The sequence below is a fragment of the Oncorhynchus masou genome, chromosome 14, assembly GCF_036934945.1.
Source record: "Oncorhynchus masou masou isolate Uvic2021 chromosome 14, UVic_Omas_1.1, whole genome shotgun sequence".
Classification (NCBI taxonomy): Eukaryota; Metazoa; Chordata; class Actinopteri; order Salmoniformes; family Salmonidae; genus Oncorhynchus; species Oncorhynchus masou.
The window spans coordinates 33,270,666-33,289,456 of record NC_088225.1 but is presented as its reverse complement, the minus strand read 5'-3'; the positions used below and the strand labels follow the sequence as shown (position 1 = coordinate 33,289,456).

Genomic DNA, 18,791 nt, shown 5'->3' with positions numbered 1-18,791 from the left:
GCTAACATTACATCTGTGTTTATCAGAGCCCAACATCCTTAGTTAGCTCACATTATATCTGTGTTTATCAGAGCCCAACATCCTTAGCTAGCTAACATTACATCTGTGTTTATCAGAGCCCAACATCCTTAGTTAGCTAACATTACATCTGTGTTTATCAGAGCCCAACATCCTTAGTTAGCTCACATTATATCTGTGTTTATCAGAGCCCAACATCCTTAGTTAGCTAACATTACATCTCTGTTTATCAGAGCCCAACATCCTTAGTTAGCTCACATTATATCTGTGTTTATCAGAGCCCAACATCCTTAGCTAGCTAACATTACATCTGTGTTTATCAGAGCCCAACATCCTTAGTTAGCTCACATTATATCTGTGTTTATCAGAGCCCAACATCCTTAGCTAGCTAACATTACATCTGTGTTTATCAGAGCCCAACATCCTTAGTTAGCTAACATTACATCTGTGTTTATCAGAGCCCAACATCCTTAGTTAGCTCACATTATATCTGTGTTTATCAGAGCCCAACATCCTTAGTTAGCTAACATTACATCTCTCTGTTTATCAGAGCCCAACATCCTTAGTTAGCTCACATTATATCTGTGTTTATCAGAGCCCAACATCCTTAGCTAGCTAACATTACATCTGTGTTTATCAGAGCCCAACATCCTTAGCTAGCTAACAAACCCCCGAGCTGACAAGGTACAAATCTGTCGTTCTGCCCCTGAACAGGCAGTTAACCCACTGTTCCTAGGCCGTCATTGAAAATAAGAATTTGTTCTTAACTGACTTGCCTAGTAAAATAAAGGTAAAAATAAAGTTAAAAAAACATCTGTGACATTCGTGCGCATCGTCTCAATGCTCCTTTTGGCAAAACTCTTGCAGACTCAAATGATCACTATCGAACACAACAGCAAGTGGCCACTCGATAAAGGGCTTAGGGGCCCAAGTGTTGGGTTTGAGATTCAGCCTATGGCTGTGGTAGATGGAACTTCATTAGCCCCATAGGTCACAATTATACACATTTTTCTTATCGTTTTAACTTGAAAACGGCAGTTTAAAAGTCAAGAACGTGTTTCCATTTGTCACATCCCTGACAAACACACCCACCTCTCTGTCCCTGTTGAAGCGTAGCTCCAGGAGCTGTGATGTGGGAGCCAGCAGCTTCTCCACAAACCACGCTGGAAGCTTAGTGTTGATCTGGTCCACAATCTACAACACACAGAGAGAGAGAGGAAAGACCATTAGGAGCAGATAATCGATATGGGGTTACTATTAGGAGAGGCAACACGTTGAATGACCAACCAGTTCTCTGCATTCGGGCAGACATGCACAAAATTGTCAACATGTTTCAGAATGTAGGCCTATATTAACGCAGCATTCAAGTTTCCCGCTCACAAGACCTGAAATTTGTTGTTTGAGGAAACATTCGTCCTAACCGGTTTAAACCAGTCCTCGGCCGTATAAACCAGTCCTCGGCCGTATAAACCAGTCCTCGGCCGTATAAACCAGTCCTCGGCCGTATAAACCAGTCCTCGGCCGTATAAACCAGTCCTCGGCCGTATAAACCAGTCCTCGGCCGTATAAAACAGGTATAAAACAGTCCCCGGCCGTATAAAACAGTCCCCGGCCGTATAAAACAGGTATAAACAGTCCTCGGCCGTATAAACCAGTCCTCGGCCGTATAAAACAGGTATAAAACAGTCCCCGGCCGTATAAACCAGTCCCCGGCCGTATAAAACAGTCCCCGGCCGTATAAAACAGGTATAAAACAGTCCCCGGCCGTATAAAACAGTCCCCGGCTGTATAAAACAGTCCCCGGCCGTATAAAACAGGTATAAAACAGTCCCCGGCCGTATAAAACAGTCCCCGGCTGTATAAAACAGTCCCCGGCCGTATAAAACAGGTATAAAACAGTCCCCGGCCGTATAAAACAGGTATAAAACAGTCCCCGGCCGTATAAAACTGTCCCCGGCCGTATAAAACAGTCCCCGGCCGTATAAAACAGTCCCCGGCCTTATGCAAACCAGTATTAGAACCAGTTCTTACCAATGTGATGAGGCTGAGGACGGCCAGGCTGTACTCTGGGCCACAGGCCCGGCAGGCATCCAGCTGGTCCAGACCGTAGGTGATGACGGTGTCGGTCAGCTGTGCGGACGGCTCCAAGCTCACCAGCAGGACACACACACACTCGTTCCCCGCCGTCAACACCGGCTCAGAGAACAACACCTGCTTGGCCGTCGACACGCATGCCAACACCCGGTTCAAAACCTGGAGAAAGGGAGGAAGGAGAGAGGGAGGAAGGAGGGAGGAAGGAGAGAGGGAGGAAGGAGAGAGGGAGGAAGGAGAGAGGGAGTAGAGAGGGAGGAAGGAGAGAGGGAGGAAGGAGAGGGAGGAAGGAGAGAGGGAGTAGAGGGGGAGGAAGGAGAGAGGGAGTAGAGGGGGAGGAGGGGGAGAGGGAGTAGAGGGGGAGGAAGGAGAGAGGGAGTAGAGGGGGAGGAAGGAGAGAGGGAGTAGAGGGGGAGGAAGGAGAGAGGGAGTAGAGGGGGAGGAAGGAGAGAGGGAGTAGAGGGAGTAAGGAGAGGGAGTAAGGAGGGAGGAAGGAGAGGGAGGAAGGAGAGAGGGAGTAGAGGGAGAGGAAGAGAGTAGAGGGAGGAAGGAGAGGAGAGTAAGGAGAGAGGGAGTAAGAGGGAGTAAGGAGAGAGGGAGTAGAGAGGGAGGAAGGAGAGAGGGAGTAGAGAGGGAGGAAGGAGAGAGGGAGGAAGGGGAGGAAGGAGAGAGGGAGGAAGGAGAGAGGGAGTAGAGGGAGGAAGGAGAGAGGGAGTAGAGGGAGGAAGGAGAGAGGGAGTAGAGGGAGGAAGGAGAGAGGGAGTAGAGGGAGGAAGGAGAGAGGGAGTAGAGGGAGGAAGGAGAGAGGGAGGAGGGAGGAAGGAGAGGGAGTAGAGGGAGGAAGGAGAGAGGGAGTAGAGGGAGGAAGGAGAGAGGGAGTAGAGGGAGGAAGGAGAGAGGGAGTAGAGGGAGGAAGGAGAGAGGGAGTAGAGGGAGGAAGGAGAGAGGGAGTAGGTAAGGTTGTGTTGGGAACAAATGATATGTGACATATGCCTGGTTAATTATGAGAGTGTGTGTGTCTTTCTCCCCATCTCGCCTTACAGAGACGTATGCCTGTGATGAATGTGATGGGTGTGTGTGTGCGTGTGTCTCTCTCTCCGTACATCAGAGATGTATGCCTGTGTGATGGGTGTGTGTGTGTGTGTGTGTGTGTGTGTGTGTGTCTCCGTACATCAGAGACGTATGCCTGAGTGATGTGTGTGTGTGTGTGTGTGTGTGTGTCTCTCCTTACATCAGAGACGTATGCCTGAGTGATGGGTGTGTGTGTGTGTCTCTCCGTACATCAGAGACGTATGCCTGAGTGTGTGTGTGTCTCTCCGTACATCAGAGACGTATGCCTGAGTGATGGGTGTGTGTTTGTGTGTCTCTCCTTACATCAGAGACGTATGCCTGTGTGTGTGTGTGTGTGTGTCTCTCTCTCCTTACATCAGAGACGTATGCCTGTGTGTGATGGGTGTGTGTGTGTGTGTGATGGGTGTGTGTGTGTCTCTCCTTACATCAGAGACGTATGCCTGTGTGATGGGTGTGTGTGTGTGTGTGTGTGTGTGTGTGTGTGCGTGTGTGCGTCTCTCTCCGTACATCAGAGACGTATGCCTGTGTGTGATGGGTGTGTGTGTGTGTGTGATGGGTGTGTGTGTGTCTCTCCGTACATCAGAGACGTATGCCTGTGTGTGATGGGTGTGTGTGTGTGTGTGATGGGTGTGTGTGTGTCTCTCCTTACATCAGAGACGTATGCCTGTGTGATGGGCGGTCCTCTAATGGGGTTGAAGCGCTGTCCGATGCAGCGCACCACGGTGCTGAACACCCTCAGCAGGGCGGCCAGTTTGGGCAGAGACACCGTGGGAGGAGGGATGTCCTCGTCTACCGCCTCGCCAGAACCCACGTGACCCAGGTCCTGGAGACAACGTGGGACAGGAAGTCCATAGATTTGTTCATGACGTTTCAAATGTAAATGTTAATACAACAGGATGTCAGCGACACCAACATGTTCCCCTGCAACAGGAAGTATTCAAACCCCTTATTCTACATGTTGTTGTGGTGTTAAACCACTAGACTTATTCTACATGTTGTTGTGGTGTTAAACCCCTAGACTTATTCTACATGTTGTTGTGGTGTTAAACCCCTAGACTTATTCTACATGTTGTTGTGGTGTTAAACCCCTAGACTTATTCTACATGTTGTTGTGGTGTTAAACCCCTAGACTTATTCTACATGTTGTTGTTGTGTTAAACACCTAGACTTATTCTACATGTTGTTGTGGTGTTAAACTGTTAAACCCCTAGACTTATTCTACATGTTGTTGTGGTGTTAAACCCCTAGACTTATTCTACATGTTGTTGTGGTGTTAAACCCTAGACTTATTCTACATGTTGTTGTGGTGTTAAACCCCTAGACTTATTCTACTTATTCTAGACTTATTCTACATGTTGTTGTGTGACTTATTTAAACCCCTAGACTTATTCTACATGTTGTTGTGTTTAGTGTTGTGTTAAACCCCTAGACTTATTCTACATGTTGTTGTGGTGTTAAACCCCTAGACTTATTCTACATGTTGTGTGTAGACTTATTCTACATGTTGTTGTGGTGTTAAACCCCTAGACTTATTCTACATGTTTGTTGTAGACTTATTCTACATATTGTGTTAAACCCTAGACTTATTCTACATGTTGTTGTGGTGTTAAACCCCTAGACTTATTCTATGTTGTGGTGGTGTTTCTTACATGTTGTTGTGGTGTTAAACCCCTAGACTTATTCTACATGTTGTTTGGTGTTAAACCCTAGACTTATTCTACATGTTGTGGTGTTAAATAGACTTATTCTACATGTTGTGGTGTTAAACCCTAGACTTATTCTACATGTTGTTGTGGTGTTAAACCCCTAGACTTATTCTACATGTTGTTGTGGTGTTAAACCCCTAGACTTATTCTACATGTTGTTGTGGTGTTAAACCCCTAGACTTATTCTACATGTTGTTGTGGTGTTAAACCCCTAGACTTATTCTACATGTTGTGGTGTTAAACCCCTAGACTTATTCTACATGTTGTTGTGGTGTTAAACCCCTAGACTTATTCTACATGTTGTTGTGGTGTTAAACCCCTAGACTTATTCTACATGTTGTTGTGTTGTGTTAAACCCCTAGACTTATTCTACATGTTGTTGTGGTGTTAAACATGTTGTTGTGGTGTTAAACCCTAGACTTATTCTACATGTTGTTGTGGTGTTAAACCCTAGACTTATTCTACATGTTGTTGTGGTGTTAAACCCTAGACTTATTCTACATGTTGTTGTGGTGTTAAACCCCTAGACTTATTCTACATGTTGTTGTGGTGTTAAACCCCTAGACTTATTCTACATGTTGTTGTGGTGTTAAACCCCCCCTAGACTTATTCTACATGTTGTTGTGGTGTTAAACCCCTAGACTTATTCTACATGTTGTTGTGGTGTTAAACCCCTAGACTTACTTATGTTGTTGTGGTGTTTAGACTTACATGTTGTTGTGGTGTTAAACCCTAGACTTATTCTACATGTTGTTGTGGTGTTAAACCCCTAGACTTATTCTACATGTTGTTGTGGTGTTAACTTACCCTAGACTTATTCTACATGTTGTTGTGGTGTTAAACCCCTAGACTTATTCTACATGTTGTTGTGGTGTTAAACCCCCTAGACTTATTCTACATGTTGTTGTGGTGTTAAACCCCTAGACTTATTCTATTCTTACATGTTGTTGTGGTGTTAAACCCCTAGACTTATTCTACATGTTGTTGTGGTGTTAAACCCCTAGACTTATTCTACATGTTGTTGTGGTGTTAAACCCTAGACTTATTCTACATGTTGTTGTGGTGTTAAACCCCTAGACTTATTCTACATGTTGTTGTGGTGTTAAACCCCTAGACTTATTCTACATGTTGTTGTGGTGTTAAACCCTAGACTTATTCTACATGTTGTTGTGGTGTTAAACCCCTAGACTTATTCTACATGTTGTTGTGGTATTTAAACCCCTAGACTTATTCTACATGTTGTTGTGGTGTTAAACCCCTAGACTTATTCTACATGTTGTTGTGGTGTTAAACCCCTAGACTTATTCTATGTTGTGGTGTTAAACCCCTAGTTGTTGTGGTGTTAAACCCCTAGACTTATTCTACATGTTGTTGTGGTGTTAAACCCCTAGACTTATTCTACATGTTGTTGTGGTGTTAAACCCCTAGACTTATTCTACATGTTGTTGTGGTGTTAAACCCCTAGACTTATTCTACATGTTGTTGTGGTGTTAACTTATTCCCCTAGACTTATTCTACATGTTGTTGTGGTGTTAAACCCCTAGACTTATTCTACATGTTGTTGTGGTGTTAAACCCTAGACTTATTCTACATGTTGTTGTGGTGTTAAACCCCTAGACTTATTCTACATGTTGTTGTGGTGTTAGAAACCCCTAGACTTATTCTACATGTTGTTGTGGTGTTAAACCCCTAGACTTATTCTACATGTTGTTGTGGTGTTAAATTCCCCTAGACTTATTCTACATGTTGTTGTGGTGTTAAACCCCTAGACTTATTCTACATGTTGTTGTGGTGTTAAACCCCTAGACTTATTCTACATGTTGTTGTGGTGTTAAACCCCTAGACTTATTCTACATGTTGTTGTGGTGTTAAACCCCTAGACTTATTCTACATGTTGTTGTGGTGTTAAACCCCTAGACTTATTCTACATGTTGTTGTGGTGTTAAACCCCTAGACTTATTCTACATGTTGTTGTGGTGTTAAACCCCTAGACTTATTCTACATGTTGTTGTGGTGTTAAACCCTAGACTTATTCTACATGTTGTTGTGGTGTTAAACCCCTAGACTTATTCTACATGTTGTTGTGGTGTTAAACCCCTAGACTTATTCTACATGTTGTTGTGGTGTTAAACCCCTAGACTTATTCTACATGTTGTTGTGGTGTAGACTTATTAAATTCTACCCTAGACTTATTCTGCATGTTGTTGTGGTGTTAAACCCCTAGACTTATTCTACATGTTGTTGTGGTGTTAAACCCCTAGACTTATTCTACATGTTGTTGTGGTGTTAAACCCCTAGACTTATTCTACATGTTGTTGTGGTGTTAAACCCCTAGACTTATTCTACATGTTGTTGTGGTGTTAAACCCCTAGACTTATTCTACATGTTGTTGTGGTGTTAAACCCCTAGACTTATTCTACATGTTGTTGTGGTGTTAAACCCCTAGACTTATTCTACATGTTGTTGTGGTGTTAAACCCCTAGACTTATTCTACATGTTGTTGTGGTGTTAAACCCCTAGACTTATTCTACATGTTGTTGTGGTGTTAAACCCCTAGACTTATTCTGCATGTGGTGTTAAACCCCTAGACTTATTCTGCATGTTGTTGTGGTGTTAAACCCCTAGACTTATTCTAGATGTTGTGGTGGCGTTAAACCCCTAGACTTATTCTACATGTTGTGGTGTTAAACCCCTAGACTTATTCTACATGTTGTTGTGGTGTTAAACCCCTAGACTTATTCTACATGTTGTTGTGGTGTTAAACCCCTAGACTTATTCTACATGTTGTGGTGGTGTTAAACCCCTAGACTTATTCTACATGTTGTGGTGGTGTTAAACCCCTAGACTTATTCTACATGTTGTGGTGGTGTTAAACCCCTAGACTTATTCTACATGTTGTTGTGGTGTTAAACCCCTAGACTTATTCTACATGTTGTGTTAAACCCCTAGACTTATTCTACATGTTGTTGTGGTGTTAAACCCCTAGACTTATTCTACATGTTGTTGTGGTGTTAAACCCCTAGACTTATTCTACATGTGGTGTTAAACCCCTAGACTTATTCTACATGTGGTGTTAAACCCCTAGACTTATTCTACATGTGGTGTTAAACCCCTAGACTTATTCTACATGTTGTTGTGGTGTTAAACCCCTAGACTTATTCTACATGTTGTTGTGGTGTTAAACCCCTAGACTTATTCTACATGTTGTGGTGGTGTTAAACCCCTAGACTTATTCTACATGTTGTGGTGGTGTTAAACCCCTAGACTTATTCTACATGTTGTTGTGGTGTTAAACCCCTAGACTTATTCTACATGTTGTTGTGGTGTTAAACCCCTAGACTTATTCTACATGTTGTTGTGGTGTTAAACCCCTAGACTTATTCTACGTGTGTGTGTGTGTGTGTGTGTGTTACTGACCTCTGCGTAGGCCTCCATGTCCTCTAGAAACTGTCCCAACAGCGTGGTGGAGAAGGTCAGGTCTGCTACCCAGAATTGTTCCAGGCTCTGCAGCCAGCCTGCACACAGTTCACACACACACACACACAGTTCACACACACACACACAGGTCACACACACACACACAGTTCACACACACACACACACACACACAGTTCACACACACACACACACAGTTCACACACACACAGTTCACACACACACACACACACAGTTCACACACACACACACACAGTTCACACACACACAGTTCACACACACCCACACAGTTCACACACACCCACACAGTTCACACACACACACACACACACAGTTCACACACAGTTCACACACAGTTGACTTGTGTAAAACCAGAGGGGTCCAACTCATTTTGCCCCGGGGTCCGTATTCGGTGTTCAGAGAGGTCCGGACGGCTGCACTCCATTTTTTATTATTTATCTCCTTGCAGTCCATTTCCAGGACATGACTCCACTATTGATAGTGTTTTTTGAATTTGATGGTCCTTGACTGCCAATAAACTATGAGTATCGGTCCATAATCAATTCCCATTTGGCTTTAATCCATGTAAACTATATGGAGTTTAACTCAAACCACCCGCACGGTCCCGATTGGATCCACGTGACAAGCCTGGTGTAAAACATACACTGATGTCCACTACAGACGTGCAGAAACCTGTCCAACCCCACTGAAGTGCGATTATATTCTATACTAACAGGAAGATGGAAAACGTGTGTGTCTACTCACCTGAGACCTGCTGAGTCAGAGACTGTTTCTGTGTGTGGTCAATGTGCCAGCCCACCAAGATATCCACCGTATCCTACCACACACACAACAGGCAAGGTCAACACAACACACATACTTCACTGTAGACCACTCTGGGGGACATTAAGAAGACCTGCTGGTAGAGACAGAGAACCAGGCAGGAGGAGACGAGAGAGAGGGAGAGGGAGAGAACCAGGCAGGAGGAGACGAGGTAGAGAGAGGAAAGAACCAGGCAGGAGGAGACGAGGTAGAGAGAGAGGAGAGAACCAGGCAGTAGGAGACGAGGTAGAGAGAGAGAGGGAGAGAACCAGGCAGTAGGAGACGAGGTAGAGAGAGAGAGGGAGAGAACCAGGCAGTAGGAGACGGGGTAGAGAGAGAGAGGGAGAGAACCAGGCAGTAGGAGACGGGGTAGAGAGAGAGGGAGAGAACCAGGCAGTAGGAGATGGGGTAGAGAGAGAGGGAGAGAACCAGGCAGGAGGAGACGAGGTAGAGAGGGAGGGAGAGAACCAGGCAGGAGGAGACGAGGTAGTGAGAGAGGAGCGAGTCAGGCAGTAGGAGACGAGGTAGAGAGAGAGGGAGCGAGCCAAGCAGTAGGAGACGAGGTAGAGATGGAGCGAGCCAGGCAGTAGGAGACGAGGTAGAGATGGAGAACCAGGAGCCAGGCAGGTAGGAGACGAGGAGAGAACCAGGCAGTAGGAGACGAGGTAGAGAGAGAGGGCGAGCCAAGCAGTAGGAGACGAGGTAGAGAGAGGAGAGAACCAGGCAGGAGGAGACGAGGTAGAGAGAGATGGAGCGAGCCAGGCAGTAAGAGATGAGGTAGTGAGAGAGGGAGTGAACCAGGCAGTAGGAGAGAGAGTAGAGAGAGGGAGCGAGCCAGGCAGTAGGAGACGAGGTAGAGAGGGAGCGAGCCAGGCAGTAAGCGATGAGGTAGTGAGAGAGGGAGTGAACCAGGCAGTAGGAGAGAGAGTAGAGAGAGAGGTAGCGAGCCAGGCAGTAGGAGACTAGGTAGAGAGAGAGAGAGCGAGCCAAGCAGTAGGAGAGAGAGTAGAGAGAGAGAGGTAGCGAGCCAGGCAGTAGGAGACGAGGTAGAGAGAGGGGAGCGAAGCCAGGCAGTAGGAAACGAGGGAGAGAGAGAGAGAGCAAGACGAGAGAGGAGAGCCTGGCAGTAGGAGACAGAGGTAGAGAGAGAGGGAGCAAACCAGGCAGTAGGAGACAGAGGTAGAGAGAGAGAGAGCAAGGCAGTAGAGACGAGGTAGAGAGAGAGGGAGCGAGCCAGGCAGTAGGAGACGAGGTAGAGAGAGAGGGAGCGAGCCAGGCAGTAGGAGACGAGGTAGAGAGAGAGGGAACGAGCCAGGCAGTAGGAGACGAGGTAGAGAGAGAGGGAACGAGCCAGGCAGTAGGAGACAAGGTAGAGAGAGAGGGAGCGAGCCAGGCAGTATGAGACAGAGAGAGAGAGGGAAAGAGGGAGCGAGCCAGGCAGTAGGAGCCAGAAAAAACACCACCAGATGCTCACATTTGACGTCTGAAGTTGGCGCAAGAGTGTGTTGTGTGTGTGTGTGTGACCACTCACTCTGAAGTTGGTGCTGAAGGCGTGTGTGTGTGTGTGTGTGTGTGTGTGTGTGTGTGTGTGTGTGTGTGTGTGTGTGTGTGTGACCACTCACTCTGAAGTTGGTGCTGAAGACGTGTGTGTGTGTGTGTGTGTGTGTGTGTGTGTGTGTGTGTGTGTGACCACTCACTCTGAAATTGGTGCTGAAGACGTGTGTGTGTGTGTGTGTGTGTGTGTGTGTGTGTGTGTGTGTGTGTGTGTGTGTGTGTGTGTGTGACCACTCACTCTGAAGTTGGTGCTGAAGACGTGTGGGTAGCAGCGGGCCACCTGCAGGATGCAGCGGACGCTCTGACACAGCAGCTCCGGCGTGTCCAGGTTCTCCAGGATGGACTGCAGGCTACTCATCACCAGCTGACACAAAACATGGCCGCCACAGACGGTCAGTCACCCACCCGGCCCCTCTCTCAACGGAACCGTCCCTAACAACAACCCTGGGCCTTATAACAAAAACGTATCAGGGACCAGGCAGTGCTGATCTAGGATCAGGCACCCCCCCACCCCCTCGTCAATGTCATCTTATTCATTGTGATCTTAAAAAGGTCAAACTGATCCCAAGTCAGCCCTCCTACTGTGAGACACGATGAACTGGGCCCTTGTTCCTCCTACTGTGAGACACTATGAACAGGGCCCTGGTTCCTCCTACTGTGAGACACTATGAACTGGGCCCTGGTTCCTCCTACTGTGAGACATGATGAACTGGGCCCTGGTTCCTCCACTGTGAGACACGATGAACAGGGCCCTGGTTCCTCCTACTGTGAGACACTATGAACAGGGCCCTGGTTCCTCCTACTGTGAGACACTATGAACAGGGCCCTGGTTCCTCCTACTGTGAGACACGATGAACTGGGCCCTGGTTCCTCCTACTGTGAGACACTATGAACAGGGCCCTGGTTCCTCCTACTGTGAGACACTATGAACAGGGCCCTGGTTCCTCCTACTGTGAGACACGATGAACTGGGCCCTGGTTCCTCCTACTGTGAGACACTATGAACTGGGCCCTGGTTCCTCCTACTGTGAGACACTCACTCTGAAGTTGTGTGCTATGAACTGGGCCCTGGTTCCTCCTACTGTGAGACATTATGAACAGGGCCCTGGTTCCTCCTACTGTGAGACACTATGAACAGGGCCCTGGTTTATCCTACTGTGAGACACTATGAACTGGGCCCTGGTTCCTCCTACTGTGAGACACTATGAACTGGGCCCTGGTTCCTCCTACTGTGAGACATTATGAACAGGGCCCTGGTTCCTCCTACTGTGAGACACTATGAACAGGGCCCTGGTTCCTCCTACTGTGAGACACTATGAACAGGGCCCTGGTTCCTCCTACTGTGAGACACTATGAACAGGGCCCTGGTTCCTCCTACTGTGAGACACTATGAACTGGGCCCTGGTTCCTCCTACTGTGAGACATTATGAACAGGGCCCTGGTTCCTCCTACTGTGAGACATGATGAACTGGGCCCTGGTTCCTCCTACTGAGACACTATGAACAGGGCCCTGGTTCCTCCTACTGTGAGACACTATGAACAAGGCCCTGGGCGTATCAGAATGGTCCTACTGTGAGACACTATGAACTGGGCCCTGGTTCCTCCTACTGTGAGACACTATGAACAGGGCCCTGGTTCCTCCTACTGTGAGACACTATGAACAGGGCCCTGGTTCCTCCTACTGTGAGACACTATGAACAGGGCCCTGGTTCCTCCTACTGTGAGACACTATGAACAGGGCCCTGGTTCCTCCTACTGTGAGACACTATGAACTGGGCCCTGGTTCCTCCTACTGTGAGACACTATGAACAGGGCCCTGGTTCCTCCTACTGTGAGACACTATGAACTGGGCCCTGGTTCCTCCTACTGTGAGACACTATGAACAGGGCCCTGGTTCCTCCTACTGTGAGACACTATGAACAGGGCCCTGGTTCCTCCTACTGTGAGACACTATGAACAGGGCCCTGGTTCCTCCTACTGTGAGACACTATGAACAGGGCCCTGGTTCCTCCTACTGTGAAACACTATGAACAGGGCCCTGGTTCCTCCTACTGTGAGACACTATGAACAGGGCCCTGGTTCCTCCTACTGTGAGACACTATGAACAGGGCCCTGGTTCCTCCTACTGTGAGACACTATGAACAGGGCCCTGGTTCCTCCTACTGTGAGACACTATGAACAGGACCCTGGTTCCTCCTACTGTGAGACACTATGAACAGGGCCCTGGTTCCTCCTACTGTGAGACACTATGAACTGGGCCCTGGTTCCTCCTACTGTGAGACACTATGAACAGGGCCCTGGTTCCTACTACTGTGAGACACTATGAACTGGGCCCTGGTTCCTCCTACTGTGAGACACTATGAACAGGACCCTGGTTCCTCCTACTGTGAGACACTATGAACTGGGCCCTGGTTCCTCCTACCTGCATGACAGGTGAGAAGGCCTTCCTCTCCCCGGCTGCCTCCAGGGCTCGGTACGCTGCCACCAGGTACAGCAGCCTGACCTCGTCCCGGGTGCTGGAGCTGAACTTGACAAACATCCACTTGAAGATGCGCTCTGTTTCATAGCTCAGAGCGGTGCACAGGAGACCCAGGCATACCGCTGCTTCCTGACGCAGCTCTGACAGCAGCTTACTGCTACAGGGGAGAGGGAGGAGAGAGAGAGAGAGAGAGAGAGAGAGGAGAGGCAGGAGAGAGAGAGAGAGGAGAGGCAGGGGAGAGAGAGAGAGGAGAGGCAGGGGAGAGGCAGGAGAGGCAGGAGAGAGAGAGAGAGAGAGAGAGAGGAGAGAGGCGGGAGAGAAAGAGAGAGAGAGGCAGAGAGAGAGGAGGAGAGAGGAGAGGCAGGGAGAGAGGAGAGAGAGAGAGAGGAGAGGCAGGGGGGAGAGAGAGGAGAGGCAGGGGAGAGAGAGAGAAGAGTGGCAGGGGAGAGAGAGAGAGAGAGAAGAGTGGCAGGGGAGAGAGAGAGAGAGAGAAGAGAGGCAGGGGAGAGAGAGAGAGGAGAGGCAGGGGAGAGAGAGAGAGGAGAGAGGCAGGGGGGAGAGAGAGGAGAGAGGCAGGGGAGAGAGAGAGAGAGGAGAGGCAGGGGAGAGAGAGAGAGGAGAGGCAGGGGGGAGAGAGAGGAGGAGAGGCAGGAGAGAGGAGAGGCAGGGGAGAGAGAGAGAGGAGAGGCAGGGGAGAGAGAGAGAGAGGAGAGGCAGGGGAGAGAGAGAGAGGAGAGGCAGGGGAGAGAGAGAGAGGAGAGGCAGGAGAGAGAGAGAGAGAGAGAGGCAGGGGGAGAGAGAGAGAGAGGAGGGAGGGAGAGAGAGGGAGAGGAGAGGCAGGGGAGGAGGGGAGAGAGGAGAGGCAGGGGAGAGGGGAGAGAGAGGAGAGGCAGGGGGAGAGAGAGAGAGGAGAGGCAGGGGAGAGAGAGAGGAGGAGGGAGAGAGGAGAGAGAGAGGAGAGACAGGGGAGAGAGAGAGAGGAGAGAGAGGAGAGACAGGAGAGTCAGTACAAACCAACATACAACCTGACAAAGATCCTAAAACACTTAAAAAGGTCTACATTGTCTGGATTTAACACCCATCAAAACATGGCCTCTAGAAATGAAGGCTGGTTTACATTTAACACCCATCTAAACATGGCCTCTAGAAATGAAGGCTGGTTTCCATTTAACACCCATCTAAACATGGCCTCTAGAAATGAAGGCTGGTTTCCATTTAACACCCATCTAAACATGGCCTCTAGAAATGAAGTCTGGTTTCCATTTAACACCCATCTAAACATGGCCTCTAGAAATGAAGTCTGGTTTCCATTTAACACCCATCTAAACATGGCCTCTAGAAATGAAGGCTGGTTTCCATTTAACACCCATCTAAACATGGCCTCTAGAAATGAAGTCTGGTTTCCATTTAACACCCATCTAAACATGGCCTCTAGAAATGAAGACTGGTTTCCATTTAACACCCATCTAAACATGGCCTCTAGAAATGAAGGCTGGTTTCCATTTAACACCCATCTAAACATGGCCTCTAGAAATGAAGGCTATTCGGCCCCCTTGAACTTTGCAACCTTTTGCCACATTTCAGGCTTCAAACATAAAGATATAAAACTGTATTTTTTTGTGAAGAATCAACAACAAGTGGGACACAATCATGAAGTGGAACGACATTTATTGGATATTTCAAACTTTTTTAACAAATCAAAAACTGAAAAATTGGGCATGCAAAATTATTCTTATACTAGCTGTCTAGTCTGTCATACCAGCTGTCTAGTCTGTCATACCAGCTGTCTCGTCTGTCATACCAGCTGTCTCGTCTGTCATACCAGCTGTCTCGTCTGTCATACCAGCTGTCTCGTCTGTCATACCAGCTGTCTCGTCTGTCATACCAGCTGTCTCGTCTGTCATACCAGCTGTCTCGTCTGTCATACCAGCTGTCTCGACTGTCATACCAGCTGTCTCGTCTGTCATACCAGCTGTCTAGTCTGTCATACCAGCTGTCTAGTCTGTTATACCAGCTGTCTAGTCTGTCATACCAGCTGTCTAGTCTGTCATACCAGCTGTCTAGTCTGTCATACCAGCTCTCTGGTCTGTTATACCAGCTGTCTAGTCTGTCATACCAGCTGTCTAGTCTGTTACACCAGCTGTCTAGTCTGTTACACCAGCTGTCTGGTCTGTTACACCAGCTGGCTGGTCTGTTACACCAGCTGGCTGGTCTGTTACACCAGCTGTCTGGTCTGTTACACCAGCTGGCTGGTCTGTTACACCAGCTGTCTAGTCTGTTATAGTCTGTTATACCAGCTGTCTAGTCTGTTACACCAGCTGTCTAGTCTGTTATAGTCTGTTATACCAGCTGTCTGGTCTGTTACACCAGCTGTCTAGTCTGTTATACCAGCTGTCTAGTCTGTTACACCAGCTGTCTAGTCTGTTATAGTCTGTTATACCAGCTGTCTAGTCTGTTACACCAGCTGTCTAGTCTGTTACACCAGCTGTCTAGTCTGTTACACCAGCTGTCTAGTCTGTTACACCAGCTGTCTAGTCTGTTACACCAGCTGTCTAGTCTGTTACACCAGCTGTCTAGTCTGTTACACCAGCTGTCTAGTCTGTTACACCAGCTGTCTAGTCTGTTACACCAGCTGTCTAGTCTGTTACACCAGCTGTCTAGTCTGTTACACCAGCTGTCTAGTCTGTCACACCAGCTGTCTAGTCTGTCATACCAGCTGTCTAGTCTGTTACACCAGCTGTCTGGTCTGTTACACCAGCTGTCTGGTCTGTCATACCAGCTGTCTAGTCTGTCACACCAGCTGTCTAGTCTGTCACACCAGCTGTCTAGTCTGTCACACCAGCTGTCTAGTCTGTCACACCAGCTGTCTAGTCTGTCACACCAGCTGTCTAGTCTGTCACACCAGCTGTCTAGTCTGTCACACCAGCTGTCTAGTCTGTCACACCAGCTGTCTAGTCTGTCACACCAGCTGTCTAGTCTGTCACACCAGCTGTCTAGTCTGTTACACCAGCTGTCTAGTCTGTTACACCAGCTGTCTAGTCTGTTACACCAGCTGTCTAGTCTGTTACACCAGCTGTCTAGTCTGTTACACCAGCTGTCTAGTCTGTTACACCAGCTGTCTAGTCTGTTACACCAGCTGTCTAGTCTGTTACACCAGCTGTCTAGTCTGTTACACCAGCTGTCTAGTCTGTCAGACCAGCTGTCTAGTCTGTTACCAGCTGTCTAGTCTGTCACACCAGCTGTCTAGTCTGTTACACCAGCTGTCTAGTCTGTTACACCAGCTGTCTAGTCTGTTACACCAGCTGTCTAGTCTGTCACACCAGCTGTCTAGTCTGTCATACCAGCTGTCTGGTCTGTCATACCAGCTGTCTAGTCTGTTACACCAGCTGTCTAGTCTGTTACACCAGCTGTCTAGTCTGTTACACCAGCTGTCTAGTCTGTTACACCAGCTGTCTAGTCTGTTACACCAGCTGTCTAGTCTGTTACACCAGCTGTCTAGTCTGTTACACCAGCTGTCTAGTCTGTTACACCAGCTGTCTAGTCTGTTACACCAGCTGTCTAGTCTGTTATACCAGCTGTCTAGTCTGTTATACCAGCTGTCTGGTCTGTTATACCAGCTGTCTGGTCTGTTATACCAGCTGTCTAGTCTGTTACACCAGCTGTCTAGTCTGTTATACCAGCTGTCTCGTCTGTTATACCAGCTGTCTCGTCTGTTATACCAGCTGTCTAGTCCGTTATACCAGCTGTCTAGTCCGTCATACCAGCTGTCTAGTCCGTCATACCAGCTGTCTAGTCCGTCATACCAGCTGTCTAGTCTGTTATACCAGCTGTCTAGTCTGTTATACCAGCTGTCTGGTCTGTTACACCAGCTGTCTAGTCTGTTACACCAGCTGTCTAGTCTGTCACACCAGCTGTCTAGTCTGTCACACCAGCTGTCTAGTCTGTCACACCAGCTGTCTAGTCTGTCATACCAGCTGTCTAGTCTGTCATACCAGCTGTCTAGTCTGTTATACCAGCTGTCTAGTCTGTTATAGTCTGTTATACCAGCTGTCTAGTCTGTTATACCAGCTGTCTAGTCTGTTATAGTCTGTTATACCAGCTGTCTAGTCTGTTATAGTCTGTTATACCAGCTGTCTAGTCTGTTATACCAGCTGTCTAGTCTGTTATAGTCTGTTATACCAGCTGTCTAGTCTGTTATAGTCTGTTATACCAGCTGTCTAGTCTGTTATACCAGCTGTCTAGTCTGTTATACCAGCTGTCTAGTCTGTCATACCAGCTGTCTAGTCTGTTATACCAGCTGTCTAGTCTGTTACACCAGCTGTCTAGTCTTATACCAGCTGTCTAGTCTTATACCAGCTGTCTAGTCTGTTATACCAGCTGTCTAGTCTGTCATACCAGCTGTCTAGTCTGTTATACTAGCTGTCTAGTCTGTTATACCAGCTGTCTAGTCTTATACCAGCTGTCTAGTCCGTCATACCAGCTGTCTAGTCTGTTATACCAGCTGTCTAGTCTGTCATACCAGCTGTCTAGTCTGTCATACCAGCTGTCTAGTCTGTCATACCAGCTGTCTAGTCTGTCATACCAGCTGTCTAGTCTGTCATACCAGCTGTCTAGTCTGTCATACCAGCTGTCTAGTCTTATACCAGCTGTCTAGTCCGTCATACCAGCTGTCTAGTCCGTCATACCAGCTGTCTAGTCCGTTATACCAGCTGTCTAGTCTGTTATACCAGCTGTCTAGTCTGTTATACCAGCTGTCTAGTCCGTCATACCAGCTGTCTAGTCTGTCATACCAGCTGTCTAGTCTGTCATACCAGCTGTCTAGTCTGTCATACCAGCTGTCTAGTCTGTCATACCAGCTGTCTAGTCTGTCATACCAGCTGTCTAGTCTGTCATACCAGCTGTCTAGTCTGTCATACCAGCTGTCTAGTCTGTCATACCAGCTGTCTAGTCTGTTATACCAGCTGTCTAGTCTTATACCAGCTGTCTAGTCCGTCATACCAGCTGTCTAGTCCGTTATACCAGCTGTCTAGTCTGTTATACCAGCTGTCTAGTCTGTTATACCAGCTGTCTAGTCTGTCATACCAGCTGTCTAGTCTGTCATACCAGCTGTCTAGTCTGTCATACCAGCTGTCTAGTCTGTTATACCAGCTGTCTAGTCTGTTATACCAGCTGTCTAGTCTGTCATACCAGCTGTCTAGTCTGTCATACCAGCTGTCTAGTCTGTCATACCAGCTGTCTAGTCTGTCATACCAGCTGTCTAGTCTGTCATACCAGCTGTCTAGTCTGTTATACTAGCTGTCTAGTCTGTTATACCAGCTGTCTAGTCTTATACCAGCTGTCTAGTCCGTCATACCAGCTGTCTAGTCTGTTATACCAGCTGTCTAGTCTGTTATACCAGCTGTCTAGTCTGTTATACCAGCTGTCTAGTCTGTTATACCAGCTGTCTAGTCTGTTATAGTCTGTTATACCAGCTGTCTGGGTCTGTTATACCAGCTGTCTAGTCTGTTATACCAGCTGTCTAGTCTGTTATACCAGCTGTCTAGTCTGTTATAGTCTGTTATACCAGCTGTCTAGTCTGTTATACCAGCTGTCTAGTCTGTTATACCAGCTGTCTGG

General features: G+C 47.6%; 1 protein-coding gene across 1 annotated transcript in view; it reads right to left on the bottom strand.

Moving 5' to 3' along the window:
* LOC135553877 (serine/threonine-protein kinase SMG1-like) overlaps positions 1-18,791 on the bottom strand; it is a 130,821-nt gene that overhangs the window by 92,903 nt on the left and 19,127 nt on the right. The window contains 7 exon segments of the mRNA XM_064985803.1: positions 1,111-1,212; positions 2,050-2,271; positions 3,830-4,003; positions 8,304-8,401; positions 9,087-9,159; positions 10,936-11,061; positions 13,119-13,332. Of these exon segments, the coding sequence (XP_064841875.1) occupies positions 1,111-1,212; positions 2,050-2,271; positions 3,830-4,003; positions 8,304-8,401; positions 9,087-9,159; positions 10,936-11,061; positions 13,119-13,332 (1,009 nt within the window).